Here is a 15,477-nt window from a genome sequence, read left to right on the forward strand (position 1 = left end):
GTATGTTGAGTGCAATAAGTTATTTTGATAAAGGAGACTTTTGCATCTTACACTGATTATTTAGAAAAACACTTCTATAACCTTTTATTAAGAAATAACACCCTAATAATTTAAGGAAACCTTTTCTTAATAAAAACAGTAGGAGACCATAACATGAGCTTGCGGTACGGTGAGGAATGTTTATATTTTGTGAATTATTAGGCACATACCCACAACATTGAATATTAATTACTGCTTTGAGTGGTGGTTAAAATATTTAATGCTATTTTGTTTTATAAAACCACCTTTTTTTCTTTAAGTTGTGAGGTTTTATTGTTAAGCAGTGTTATTATTAGTTTTTACCATTTTTAAAATTTTGACCACAGAATTGTTTTCACAGACTTTCTACAGCTTTCTGTACCTATCTTTCAACCTTGACTACAGAAATAAATTTTCTACTTTCTACAAACCTTCTGCAACATTCTGTATCCATCTAAGCTTTATCCTACATTCTTATCCTTCCAGGCTTTATTTTACACTCCTAAACAATCAGTCATTTAGAACAAAGCTACTTGCCTTTTTCCCTTAATTAGAAAAAACTTCTTTATACCTTCTATACAACATGCGATTACCACCAAAATCAAACTTGCTAGAATGATGCTAAATATTCAAAATAAAACATTCTTTATAGAGAGAGGGAGTCAAAGTTCTCGTTATTAGATTTCTTAGTAGAGATATTTTATGACACTGGTTTGACAATTCACACTTTTGCTGATTTTTAAATTGTATTAGTTACTTTTGATGTTCTTCCAGCAATTTTAGGTTTTGTACTGACCCTTTTGACTAGGTCTTTTTGACTTCTTAATTTAAAAACAGATAGGCTAGCACATTTACATTATCATTATGTTTTTTAATTGCTTTGGAAGTCTTGATATTAAAGCAGAGATGGAAGTCTGCATATTTTTTAAAATGTAACTTCTCTTTTAACTTACAGATTTCTTTGTCTTTTTTGAGACAGTTTGCTATAGCTAGCCATACCACACATAAAGGCCAGCTGGCTGCAGCTATAGCTTATTAACAATTTTAATGACACTTTTTAAATTTAGGCCAATTATTAAGAATAGTTTTTAAGGAAGATGTAACTGGCACGTTTTGAGAATTTCCCATGGCTGAACAACAGCAAAAGAAATTATAAAGACAGAACATAGGAGTAGGAGCTGTTTAAATGTTACTGGTTTTTCACACAAATGCAAATTGTGCAAACTGCACAAAATTTAAAAGGAGAACTATAAATCTAGGGTTACTGTTAGTGGAGCTTAAACCCACTGAGTTTGCATGCATGAGCTTTGGATTAACTTAATTAGCTTTACTACACAATAGACTGATTGAAATAAAAGAAAGCAAAGTGAAGACAATAAAAAATTACACACTTACCCAACACAGGGAAAGTTTGAATTGTAAAGCTACCTTAACTCAGACGCGTTTGGTGTTTCTATGTGGCGGGCACTTTCATCTGGACTTCCCAGTCCCGGTACTCTAGGAAAAATTTCTGGACAACTGGTTAGGCATAATGGGTCAAACAAAATTTTTGGCTAATTCTGCCTTGTGAAGACAGCGTTGCAAGACTGGTGCAGCACTTTTAGGGAGGGAAGGCAGCGGTGGTGGCAGTGGCGGCGGTAAAGGAGAGAGGGGAAGGAGCGAGGCCATGGTCATTTCCCCGCCGCCTTTATCGGCTGGCCGTATGGGGACCGAGGGCTTGGGAGGCGGGAGAACTTTATCGGAGGGAGCGGAGGTCTCTTTCTCAGGTACCTTAGTTTCCGAAGCCTCAGTTTCGGCAATATGAAGAGGGGCCAAGGCTGTGCAAATAAGAGCCCATGTAGGAAACGTTTTAGAGGAAACTTTGTGTCCTCGCTTAAAGTGGCACTTCAAATTTTGTCCAGAGCACTCCCACACATCTAAGTCTAAGATGCCTTTCTCGGGAAACAAAGGGTTATTTTGAACAACATCGTACAATACAGAGTACAAATTATCTTCTGAAACAGAAGCTTCACTAGCCTGCAGCAGCCGTAAAACTAACACATCCTGGCGCTGGTGAACACTGAGAGACTGACCCATTTTGTTGAGTGGCTGAAAACTTCTGACCCACTGTGAGACAACTCGCTTGTACTTACTGCGCAGCTTCCAAACGTCGTGGTCAGGATTGGTGAGCCTCACACGGGGCACCAATTGTGAAAGAAGGGGGAGCACACTCCGTCCTCAGTGTCCATGCAAAAAGAAAGTTTTATTCTACTTATTTCTACGGGTCTTTATAGCATACAAGGTAGTCTCCTATGTGACTGTCTGCAGGTGTATCAGGGAAGGGTACATTCTCTCTAAAGCTATGGGTTGTATTTACATATCTTTAGTCTCAAGGGACAATTTCTTTGGGAGCTAGACAGGAAACAGCAGGGGCAGGGGGCAGGAGGCAGGAGATAGGAGCGCAGGGAAGGAGCCCAGCAAGAGCTCAGAGATTATTCCCTCATCTAAATTGCTGTCTGCTTTCAGACGTGCAAGGCTTTTGACCTTTCTCTAGCTCCAGTGTCCGCCTTCAGACATCTGTAGCTTTGGGGAGGCTCTGCTCTATGGTTTGTTAAGCCAGGGGGCCTTCCGTGTTCTCCACAATCATCTATTTATCTGTCTAATCTATTTTCTAAACATCTGAGAGTAGATTGTATACATCATGCTTTTTGAACATATGATACTTCCATTTGTATTCCCTAAGAACAAGAACATTCACTTGTATTACTACCTTAAGTATAACAATTTAACATTGTTGCTTCAATTCTTACTAATGCAGTGATGTTAAATAAAAATATTTTTCATGTGATTACTTTGGGAATCTACTCAAGGTGTTATCAACATATGTCTTCTAAGTGACAATTGTGGTAGAAGGAACACTGAACTAGGAATCAGAAAAGCTGGTTTCTTGTAGGGTGTGATGCTGCAGTTCAGAGAGGGAATATTAAATGTGTAAGGATGTATGAAATAAGATGATTAATTTGGGCTACTGTAAGTAATTTAATGGGGCTATCCCATAGGATTGCCTATGGGAAATATCAGGTGACAAGGTTGAGAAATATCATGGATAACCTTGAACATCTATTTAAAAGTTAGGGAGGACCACTTAGAGCTTTAAAATAGGGGAGTGACATAAATTATGCATTTCCAGAAGTTTATTTGGGTATTAGTGTAGATGATAGATGGTGGTGGTGGGGTCAACAGGAACTAGGGAGACCCTTGAGGAGGCTGTCACATTTAATAAAGGTCAAAACTGAGACCATCTTGAAGTAATCTGAATGTAGAAAGGGAAGGATAGATGAAGAGGTACTATTGAGATGGAGTCTGTGTGGCCTGGGTTCTAATTAAATGTAGGTGGTAGGAAAGCATTATTAAAGGAGAAGAATTTATAATAGCCTAGGGCTTCTGGCTTAGATGGGCTCCCTACCATTCACTGAGATACAGACTAGGATGATTTAAGGGAAAGAAGGTAAATTTGATTTTGGACTTGTTGAATTTGAGGTAATTATGGTACATCCAAATGCAAATGTTATGTTTTCAATTGTATAAAAGGAAAGAGGATTCGGGACTTAAATGTGTGTTGGTAGTAAGAGAACCTTGGGTTTGGGTGAAATCACTCAGATACTGAATGATCTCTTGTAACACCTTATTCTAAAACTCTTTCCTTTGGGAAATGTACAGTTTCCCAGAGATCAGACTAACAGCTCTTTGAGGCATATTCCTTATCCTTATAGTCCAATTATTAATCTGAGTCCATGATGAAAATCGTCTTCTCTCAAACACTGTAAGGATCCCTGGAACACCTACTGTAAAGGTATTGGTTCTTTATTGCTGTTTAAGTAACTCAAAGTAAATTTAAAGCATTTAAAAAATTTCTCTAAAACTTTACTACCAATCTAATCCAAATACAATTTTAATATAATATAGTCATAGTGATATGGGGTATTATTTTTGTTTTTCTAGCTTGTAGCTTACTGCAGATTGGTTATTGAATGTTTTTATTAATTTATCCCCATGAAGCCCATATGCTAGCACAAAATCATAAATTCAGCTTTTTGTAGCTGCATACCTGAATACCTTTCTCCCTCTTGGTATTTCAGTGCAAAGCCAATTATTTTAATGTATTGACAGCTTTATTGGGAATGCTAACCTTTATCAAGCCATAATCTTGAGTTTCTTCCCATTCTGCCCACTCTCTTCTCCTACTGGATTATTTATTGGTTTTGAGAAGTTGTGCTTTTCTTCCCCTCCCAAAGTCGTGTTGTAGCCTGGCTTCTTGATTTACTCTTTCCAGCTTTTCTGGTCCAATTGCCAGTTTTCTTCTCTCTGTCACTGGCAATTTCATAACTAAGCTGCCTTCCTTGCATCAGGAAGTCTGGGAGAATGTGAACACGGGGCCTCAGAGACAGAATGTGTGCTGGCAGGACTGCAAGGGCAACTCTGACGGACAGGACTCCTGCAGTCACTCCCACAGATACTATTTTAGAGTAGCAATTGCCCTTCACATATGGGTCCTTAAAAATTCAAGGACTGCCAGCTGCCTATAATTTGTAGGCATGCTAAAACATTTTTATGACTGCACCTAAATGTAAAGGGAGAGAAAGATGTTGAATTGATTCCTGCAAACATTTAAGAAGAGTGCAGATAAGTCTTAGTTAAAAATGTCAACAGTCTGGCTAAAGATTCTGGAAAGTGTACTTTTTTTTTATTTTAAGGACTTCTGATCATAGTTCATGATTTTTTACAAGTAGCCATTCATTCAGACCTGCAAACATCAGCCTCTGCCTACGTATTAAGGCACTTTTGAGGTTATTTCAAAGGTGCTCACAGATATCTGAGAACATCTGTTAACTCACATATAAATATGTATTTTGAGCTGCAGTGAATACCAGTGCAAAAAATATTAGTATGAAATAATGTTGAAAATTTGTAATTATTGGACAGTAGCATTTTAGTGACAAGCAGTATTTGGTTCTTTTTGTTTTTATGCCAAAGGAAAAAGTGTAATTCCCAAGTGTTTAAATGCTAAACCATATCAAAATCCACATAACAGGTAAATAAAATTACTGTTAATTTTTTCAAAATGTAAATCAGATTTATATGGAAAACCAGATTACATATTTCCCTTTTATTTCTCTGCCAGTAGCATTAAAAAATACTATTCCCAAATCCTTAATTCCTATCTTAGTACAATTATTCTCCCAATTCCTTGGATTTTAGTTTGTGAAAAGTCTCAGCAGAGTGTAAGAGTTTATATTGTTTTGTTTTCTTTTTTTTCCTTGCCCTTCAGCTCTGACGTTAAGCCATTATTTCAGTTACAGTCAAAATAAGACATGCATGGGTGATTTGCAGTTAACTGTTCAACTCCACACACACACATGCCTCAGCTTCACGTCTAATCATGATTCATGGCTTATGCCAGATTCTTGCTGTCATCCCGGCACCAACAGATGGTGGGGCTGGACCCCTGGGCAATATGACCCAGTGTTCTAAGGTTGAACATCTTCTGGTAGCAATGGTCAGAAAAAGAAGGATTTTAACTTAGCAAATTAAGTTCATTTCCTTTTGGCTTTTTGCTAAAAATTTAATTAATGGATCTTAGGTGTCAATTTTCAGGTAGCGCCTTAAAATTTATTTTTTTTTTATCCAAGAAATAAAATAGGAGCAAACAGATGGTATATTTTTAATTGGACTTGCTAAATGGACAGGTGCTCTGTTTTATGTTCCATCAAGTATACTTGACATTTGTTAATAATTTGTAAGAAACATAGTGACAGCATAAAAAAGGAAAGATTTCATCTGTTTATATACAAATAACAAAATAACAAAAGAAATAACACCAGTGGAGGCCAGCTGACATGAATGTTAATTTGTTAGTGTGGCAGAATCTGAGGTTTCAGTTTAAGCTTTGCGTTTAGTATGATTGGTGTCTTTAGACAAATTTATCCCTCTGTCTGTTTCTTCTCCTAATAAATAAAGGACATTATAGTGTATTTCCAAAATATCCCTTTTATTTTAGTACATAAAATTTAAGAAAATAAAATAGTATTAACGGTATGAAAATTTACAAGGATTATGGTAGAAAAAAATGCATGGATAGTTTCAGCATTGAATAATATTAGTTATTTGACCAACAGTGCTGATGCCATATGCATACATACATACATGCATACACACATACATAAATACAGGTGATTTTCATTCTATTCTGTAAAGTTGCCATAAACTCTGAATTGGCTAATACTGAACCTTGCTCCTAGGAGAAATTCAAGGCTAGGCTCTTGATCACATTTTTGTCAGCTGTTCAGTACATAACCTTCTTTTATGTGTGTTTCTGTTAAAGACACCTTAAGGTATATTGTTAATTTATTAACATTGAACTCAGCCAACAGAGCTATGACTTATGCCTGAATAAAGCTTTATTTAACATGCATATTTTCTCTGTAGAAATCACTCTGATAGTGATTTCACTATTTTCTTGGAATTAGAAACACTGGACTTCAGCACTGTGCTTGGGGGTCATTTTAAACAATGAAATCACCAGCAAAAAGCACAAAAATGTGAAAACATGGCACTAAATAAACCACTAAAAGGATACCTGTTTATCAAATAAGAGCGAAGCAAGAAGGCAAACTTGTCTTCTTCGACCTCAGCTGGAATGTGTGTGTCTGCTTCCTCAAATTTTTTGTTGCTCTGTGTATGATTGCAAATGACTGTGAAACTGCTGTATTGATTTTGGGGTTACAAATAACTTTTAATGAGTAGGCAAATTTGCAAATACAGAATCTTTGAAGAATGAAGATTGTGTTATGTGTGTGTGTACCTAGTTGCAAATGACTTTTTTTTTAAAAGAATAAATCTTTGGGAGAATAATTTTCAGTATAGTTTTCTGTTGTTTCTGTGAATACAAAGCCATTTGACATTTCTAGCTTCTCCTGATGATGTTAAGGGAGGGTTATGGTTCTTTACCCAGAATGCTGGTAGTCGAGGGCTGCGTGAAACAGCGGTTTTTAACTTTTTGACCAGAAACCACGATTAGAAATACATTTTACATACACATACAGACACATATGCATGCATATACGTAATTCAGACCAATATTTCTCTAACAGTTTCATCTCACTAGCTACAAAAAAAATTTTTTTTCCTATGCTTTTGTTGTTGTTGTAAGGGTTGTGGTTCTCTATTATTGGTATATATATCCAAAGAAATCTAAAGGATTTAAAGGAGTTTACATAGAATCAAATTTAAATTGAATGTTATAATGAGCTTTATAAACCTCTATGTTTAACCATGTGCCATTTCTCTGCATTGTTCAGAATGAAATGGTAGTTTTTATTCCTTGAGCTTTTCTTGATTTCCAGCATCATTCTAGGTGCTACTGTCTTTTATTTTAATAGGTTGTTCCTTCAGTAACAGGTGAAAGGGCTTGGTTTCATAGGCTATTTGTATTTAAAAAAAACAGAAGGAACAGAAAGAGGTAGTGACCTCCTGAATTTGAATTTCTATGACACCAGATAGAGTTCTGAATACCTTGGCCTTTTGCTATTTCCCTTCTTCATTAGTGGTAATTTGAGTGAATTGTTTGAAATACATAATATGATTTGGAACAATGTGGTCTCCTTAGCCATCACTAACTCATTCCATATAAAATGATTTGAAGTCAATTTCTTGCTTGTTGTAATTGCCATTTGTTTTTTTTTTTTTAAGTTGCTGTATTATAGGGATTCATGGAGTTTATATAAAATAATACATTGTTACAGCTCTAAGAATTCAAAATGGAAGTAGTAAAAAGCAACCCTACTCTGAAAGATAAGAGTTGGAACTTAACATTGAAAAGTAAGTTTGGTTTGCAAATGATAAATTCAGAAGAATTTCTTTATGGTCTGAAGATAGACAGAAGATTGTATTTTAACGTTTTTTGTGTAGAGTAAAACTCGGTAAAAGCAACAATGTGTAGCTGAAGGTAATTTTATATAAACATATCTGAATGTATACTGAAACTAATTTCTATTATGGACAGGGAAAATTCTTGAAGAGTTTAAAATCTTTATTGAAGATAAAGTCGTCTGTGTGAGAGCTGAAGATTTTCATTGAAACTCTTTGTATGTATCTTTCAGATGCGGAAACAAGCGAAAAAATCCAAGAAAGTGGAATACTTCAGCTCTTTGCAAGTCTGTTGAGTCCACAGTCTTCCTGCACAGCCAAAGTAGCTAACATCATAGCAGAAATAGCCAAAAATGGTGAGGTTTTCCTCAAGAACTTTTCTGCTGGGAACATCTTCAGTTTTACACCTTACTTGTCAGTATGTTTTATCATTTATGTTTTAACTTTGTAGATTAGACATTTTTTATTTCCTTTTTCTTTTACTTTTAATCATGTAACTGTTTAAAATGGCTGTTGTTATAGTCATTGCATCCATACATTTCCCATTTGCTATTGCATTCCTTCAGACTAGTATTAAGGAAAAGCACTGTTTGTATCAGCTATGCTTTATTTTATTTATTCATTTATTATTCTGGGTATAGGATACTTGGCCTGAGTCATTCATCTGCATCATCACAAGAGGGCTTACCTTTTTAAAAGAATATATATGTTGATTTGTGTTATACCCAGGTAAACTTACTATTTTTTTTTTTAAGTCTGGCCTAATCTGCTGACACTGGCACTTTCCTTCAGTAGAATTGGAATATATGTTCCATTTTCTGCCCTCATCTTCATGACATTTATTTTTTAAATTTCCATGAATAATATTCTAGGAAACAGTGACAACAAAACTTATATAATACCTAATCCATCCCATTAGGTATTGTTTATACCCAGCGAAGGATTCTTTGGAAGATTAAATTATAGCAGAAATATTTGCACATGATTTTAAATCTGCCAACTTGGGAAAAACACTGAATTCTTAAAGTAATTTATAAGCATAAGGAAGGCCATACTAAAGGAAAAGCCTTTAGTGTACCTCAACTTTGTCAAAATTTGGTATTATTTTTAGGCTCTTTATTTTAGAAAGTTGAATATATTATTTTAAAGAGAAGAAAATAAAACTTGTTTGCTTCATTTGTGTAATCAACATGGCTAGTGGTATTTATTGTAAAGTACCAGTATATGGGCATACCTCGTTTTATTGAGCTTTGCTTTATTGTGTTTTGCAAATACTGCATTTTTTTTTTTTAATAAATTGAAGGTGTGGGGCAACCCTGCATCAAGCAAGTCTATTGGTGCCATTTTTCCAACAGCATGTGTTCGCTTGGTGTCTGTTTCACATTTTAATTAAGGTATATACTTTTTTTTTTTTTTTAGACATAGTGCTTTTGCACACTTAGTAGACTATAAGATAGTGTAAATAAACATAACTTTTTTATACACTGGAAAACCAAAAAATTCGTGTGACTCACTTTATTACAACATTCACTTTATTGCGGTCATCTGGAGCCAAACCCGCAATATCTCTGAGGTATGCCTGTACATTGTTTTTTTGGCCCAGTAATAACAACTTGTTCAGGTGTGTGTTACCAAAAAGAAAATTGCCATGAAACTTTTTTTAGAGGTTCTCAAAATGCTTTTCAAGTTCCAGTAAGGTTCTGTAGTGGTAAACCGTTTTTTGGTTGTTGTTAACTGAGAACTGACCATTATTTATTGCATCTATGCTACTATAATTATGTAATCATATACTGTGCTTTGGATTCAAGCTGGTCATAAATGTTCAGCAGTTTCCTAGTGGTCTAGGAATATTTAGTGTACTTTGAAGCAGATTTGAACTGCAGCAGTCAGTTGATAGTGATTACCTTAGAGGCAGCAGAGAGTATCGGAAGCAGATCTGGTTTGAAAATGGCGCACCACACCATTCATTGTTTTTTTAAATTTATTGAGGCTTGTTTTATATCCCAGCATATGATCTATTCTGGAGAAAGTTCCGTGAGCATTAGAAAAGTATGTGTATCCTGGTGATTTGGGATGTAATGTTCTGTATATGTCTGTTAAATCCAATTCATTTATCAGATTGTTTAGGTTTTCAATTTCCTTATTGGTCTTCTGTGTGGTTGATCTATCTATAGGAGAGAGTGATGTGTTGAAGTCTCCCACAATTATTGTGGTAATATCAATTGCTTCCTTTAGTTTTGCCAGTGTTTCTCTCATGTATTTTGTGGCACCTTGATTGGGTGCATAGACATTTACGATTGTTATTTCTTCTTGTTGAATTGCCCCTTTTATTAGTATGTAGTGGCCTTCTTTGTCTCTCAAAACATCCCTGCATTTAAAATCTATTTTATCTGAGATTAATATTGCTACACCTGCTTTCTTTTGGCTGTAGCTTGCATGAAATATTTTTTCCATCCTTTCACTTTCAGTTTCTTTGTGTCCCTGTGTCTAAGATGAGTCTCTTGTATGCACCATATTGATGGTTCATTTTTTTTGATCCATTCTGCGAATCTATATCTTTTAATTGGGGAGTTTAATCCATTTACATTCAACATTATGACCGTGGAGGAATTTCTTGAGTCAGCCATCTTATCCTTTGGTTTATGTTTGTCATATATATTTTTCCCCTCTCTCTATTAATATCCTTTATTGTACCCATACCGAATCTCTTTAGTACTGAAGCTTTCTCCAAGTCTCTCTGTCCTTTCTTTGTTTCTCTGTCTGTAGGGCTCCCTTTATTATCTCCAGCAGGGCAGGTCTCTTGTTAGCAAATTCTCTCAGCATTTGTTTGTCTGTGAAAAATTTAAGCTCTCCCTCAAATTTGAAGGAGAGCTTTGATGGATAAAGTATTCTTGGTTGGAAATTTTTCTCACTCAAAATTTTAAATATATCTTTCCACTGCCTTCTTGCCTCCATGGTGGCTGCTGAGTAGTCACTACTTAGTCTTATGCTGTTTCCTTTGTATGTGGTGAATTGCTTTTCTCTTGCTGCTTTCAGAACTTGCTCCTTCTCTTCCGTGGTTGACAGTGTGATCAGAATATGTCTCGGAGTGGGTTTATTTGGATTTATTCTATTTGGAGTTCGCTGGGCATTTATGATCTGTGTATTTATGTTGTTTAGAAGATTTGGGAAGTTTTCCCCAACAATTTCTTTGAATACTCTTCCTAGACCTTTACCCTTTTCTTCCCCTTCTGGAACACCAGTGAGTCTTATATTCGGACATTTTATATTGTCTATCATATCCCTGAGGTCCATTTCGATTTCTTTGATTTTTTTCCCCATTCTTTCTTTTATGCTTTCATTTTCCATTCTGTCATCTTCCCGGTCACTGATTCATTGTTCAACTTCCTCTAGTCTTGTACTATGAGTATCCAGAATCTTTTTAATTTGGTCAACAGTTTCTTTAATTTCCATAAGATCATCTGTTTTTTATTTAGTCTTCCAATGTCTTCTTTTTTTTTTTTTTTTTTTTTTTTTTTCTCCTTAAGCTTTTTATTTTGAAATAATTTCAAATTTATAGGACAGTTGCAAAAACAATACAAAACCCATACAAAGAACTTGAACATAACCCCCCCATACACAGATCCACAAATTTTTAACATTTTGCCATATTTGCCGTATCTATCCATCCATTCTTCTATCCATTTATCTATCTATCTATCTATCTATCTTTCTATCTATTAATCTATCACTTTCTTTTTTTTTTTTTTTTTTTTAAATCATCATTTTATTGAGATATATTCACATACCACGCAGTCATACAAAACAAATTGTACTTTCGATTGTTTACAGTACCATTACATAGTTGTACATTCATCACCTAAATCAATCCCTGACACCTTCATTAGCACACACACAAAAATAACAAGAATAATAATTAGAGTGAAAAAGAGCAATTGAAGTAAAAAAGAACACTGGGTACCTTTGTCTGTTTGTTTCCTTCCCCTACTTTTCTACACATCCATCCATAAACTAGACAAAGTGGTGTTTGGTCCTTATGGCTTTCCCAATCCCATTGTCACCCCTCATAAGCTACATTTTTATACAACTGTCTTCGAGATTCATGGGTTCTGGGTTGTAGTTTGATAGTTTCAGGTATCCACCACCAGCTACCCCAATTCTTTAGAACCTAAAAAGGGTTGTCTAAAGTGTGCATAAGAGTGCCCACCAGAGTGACCTCTCGGCTCCTTTTGGAATCTCTCTGCCACTGAAGCTTATTTCATTTCCTTTCACCTCCCCCTTTTGGTCAAGAAGATGTTCTCCGTCCCACGGTGCCAGGTCTACATTCCTCCCTGGGAGTCATATTCCACGTTGCCAGGGAGATTCACTTCCCTGGGTGTCTGATCCCACGTAGGGGGGAGGGCAGTGATTTCACCTTTCAAGTTGGCTTAGCCAGAGAGAGAGGGCCACATCTGAGCAACAAAGAGGCATTCAGGAGGAGACTCTTAGGCACAAATACAGGGAGGCCTAGCCTCTCCTTTGCAGCAACCGTCTTCCCAAGGGTAAAACTTATGGTAGAGGGCTCAACCCATCAAACCACCAGTCCCCTATGTCTGTGGTCATGTTAGCAACCATGGAGGTGGGGTAGGCGAATACCCCTGCATTCTCCACAGGCTCCTCAAGGGGGCACTACATCTTTTTTTTTTTTTTTTTTTTTTTTCCCCTTGTTTGTCTTTTTTATTTTTTTTTTTTTTTTTTTTTTTTTAACTTTCCCTTCTTTTTTCAAATCACCTGTATGAAAAAAAAAGTTAAAAAGAAAACAAACATACAATAAAAGAGCATTTCAAAGAGACCATAGCAAGGGAGTAAGAAAAAGACAACTAACCTAAGATAACTGCTTAACTTCCAACATGTTCCTACTTTACCCCAAGAAAGTTACATAATATAGCAACATTTCAGTGAACTTGTTCCTACTACAACCATCAGAAATTAACAGACCATAGTCATTTCTGGGCATCCCCAGAACGTTAAATAGCTTATCTGTTCTTCCTGGATTATTGTTCCCCCTTCCTTAATTGCTCTCTACTGCTAGTTCCCCTACATTCTACATTATAAACCATTTGTTTTACATTTTTCAAAGTTCACATTAGTGGTAGCATATAATATTTCTCTTTTTGTGCCTGGCTTATTTCGCTCAGCATTATGTCTTCAAGGTTCATCCATGTTGTCATATGTTTCACCAGATCGTTCCTTCTTACTGCCGCGTAGTATTCCATCGTGTGTATATACCACATTTTATTTATCCACTCATCTGTTGAAGGACATTTGGGTTGTTTCCATCTCTTGGCAATTGTGAATAATGCTGCTATGAACATTGGCGTGCAGATATCTGTTCGTGTCACTGCTTTCCGATCTTCCGGGTATATACCGAGGAGTGCAATCGCTGGATCGAATGGTAGCTCTATATCTAGTTTTCTAAGGAACTGCCAGACTGACTTCCAGAGTGGCTGAACCATTATACAGTCCCACCAACAATGAATAAGAGTTCCAATTTCTCCACATCCCCTCCAGCATTTGTAGTTTCCTGTTTGTTTAATGGCAGCCATTCTAACCGGTGTTAGATGGTATCTCATTGTGGTCTTAATTTGCATCTCTCTAATAGCTAGTGAAGCTGAACATTTTTTCATGTGTTTCTTGGTCATTTGTATTTCCTCTTCAGAGAACTGTCTTTTCATATCTTTTGCCCATTTTATAATTGGGCTGTCTGTACTATTGTCATTGAGTTGTAGGATTTCTTTGTATATGCAAGATATCAGTCTTTTGTCAGATACATGGTTTCCAAAAATTTTTTCCCATTGAGTTGGCTGCCTCTTTACCTTTTTGAGAAATTCCTTTGAGGTGCAGAAACTTCTAAGCTTGAGGAGTTCCCATTTATCTATTTTCTCTTTTGTTGCTTGTGCTTTGGGTGTAAAGTCTAGGAAGTGGCCTCCTAATACAAGGTCTTGAAGATGTTTTCCTACATTATCTTCTAGGAGTTTTATGGTACTTTCTTTTATATTGAGATCTTTGGTCCATTTTGAGTTAATTTTTGTGTAGGGGGTGAGGTAGGGGTCCTCTTTCATTCTTTTGGATATGGATATCCAACTCTCCCAGCCCCATTTGTTGAAAAGACCATTATGGCTCAGTTTGGTGACTTTGGGGGCCTTATCAAAGATCAGTCGGCCATAGATCTGAGGGTCTATCTCTGAATTCTCAATTCGATTCCATTGATCTATATGTCTATCTTTGTGCCAGTACCATGCTGTCTTGGCAACTGTGGCTTTATAATAAGCTTCAAAGTCAGGGAGTGTAAGTCCTCCCACTTCGTTTTTCTTTTTTAGAGTGTCTTTAGCAATTCGAGGCATCTTCCCTTTCCAAATAAATTTGATAACTAGCTTTTCCAAGTCTGCAAAGTAGGTTGTTGGAATTTTGATTGGGATTGCATTGAATCTGTAGATGAGTTTGGGTAGAATTGACATCTTAATGACATTTAGCCTTCCTATCCATGAACATGGAATATTTTTCCATCTTTTAAGGTCCCCTTCTATTTCTTTTAGTAGAGTTATGTAGTTTTCTTTGTATAGGTCTTTTACATCTTTGGTTAAGTTGATTCCTAGGTACTTGATTTTTTTAGTTGCTATTGAAAATGGTATCTTTTTCTTGAGTGTCTCTTCAGTTTGTTCATTTCTAGCATATAGAAACATTACTGACTTATGTGCATTAATCTTGTATCCCGCTACTTTGCTAAATTTGTTTATTAGCTCTAGTAGGTGTATCGTTGATTTCTCAGGGTTTTCTAGATATAAGATCATATCATCTGCAAACAATGACAGTTTTACTTCTTCTTTTCCAATTTGGATGCCTTTTATTTCTTTGTCTTGCCGGATTGCCCTGGCTAGCACTTCCAGCACAATGTTGAATAACAGTGGTGACAGCGGGCATCCTTGTCTTGTTCCTGATCTTAGAGGGAAGGCTTTCAGTCTCTCACCATTGAGTACTATGCTGGCTGTGGGTTTTTCATATATGCTCTTTATCATGTTGAGGAAGTTTCCTTCAATTCCTACCTTTTGAAGTGTTTTTATCAAAAAGGGATGTTGGATTTTGTCAAATGCTTTTTCAGCATCTATTGAGATGATCAATTGATTTTTCCCTTTCGAGTTTTTAATGTGTTGTAATACATTGATTGTTTTTCTGATGTTGAACCATCCTTGCATGCCTGGAATGAACCCCACTTGGTCATGGTGTATGATTTTTTTAATGTGTCTTTGGATTCGATTTGCAAGTATTTTGTTGAGGATTTTTGCATCTATATTCATTAGGGAGATTGGCCGGTAGTTTTCCTTTTTTGTAGCATCTTTGCCTGGTTTTGGTATTAGATTGATGTTAGCTTCATAAAATGAGTTAGGTAGTGTTCCATTTTTTTCAATGTTTTGAAAGAGTTTGAGTAAGATTGGTGTCAGTTCTTTCTGGAAAGTTTGGTAGAATTCCCCTGTGAAGCCATCTGGCCCTGGGCATTTATTTGTGGGAAGATTTTTG

At 36.0% G+C, this 15,477-nt stretch overlaps 2 protein-coding genes across 2 annotated transcripts in view; one reads left to right on the forward strand and one right to left on the reverse strand.

The window, feature by feature from the left end:
- RAP1GDS1 (Rap1 GTPase-GDP dissociation stimulator 1) overlaps positions 1-15,477 on the forward strand; it is a 205,973-nt gene that overhangs the window by 53,274 nt on the left and 137,222 nt on the right. Inside the window, exon 3 of the mRNA XM_037831460.1 lies at positions 8,157-8,279. Coding sequence (XP_037687388.1) covers positions 8,157-8,279 — 123 coding nt within the window. The remainder of the gene's footprint in view (positions 1-8,156; positions 8,280-15,477) is intronic.
- On the reverse strand, positions 1,454-6,719 carry LOC119529671. Its single transcript, XM_037830295.1, has 2 exons — positions 6,635-6,719; positions 1,454-2,234 (listed from the first exon to the last, which is right to left on the reverse strand). Exon 2 carries the CDS (start codon positions 2,092-2,094, stop codon positions 1,555-1,557), a length of 540 nt encoding a protein of 179 aa, XP_037686223.1. The 5' UTR covers positions 2,095-2,234; positions 6,635-6,719; the 3' UTR covers positions 1,454-1,554.

The sequence above is a fragment of the Choloepus didactylus genome, chromosome 3 (assembly GCF_015220235.1).
Source record: "Choloepus didactylus isolate mChoDid1 chromosome 3, mChoDid1.pri, whole genome shotgun sequence".
Classification (NCBI taxonomy): domain Eukaryota; kingdom Metazoa; phylum Chordata; class Mammalia; order Pilosa; family Megalonychidae; genus Choloepus; species Choloepus didactylus.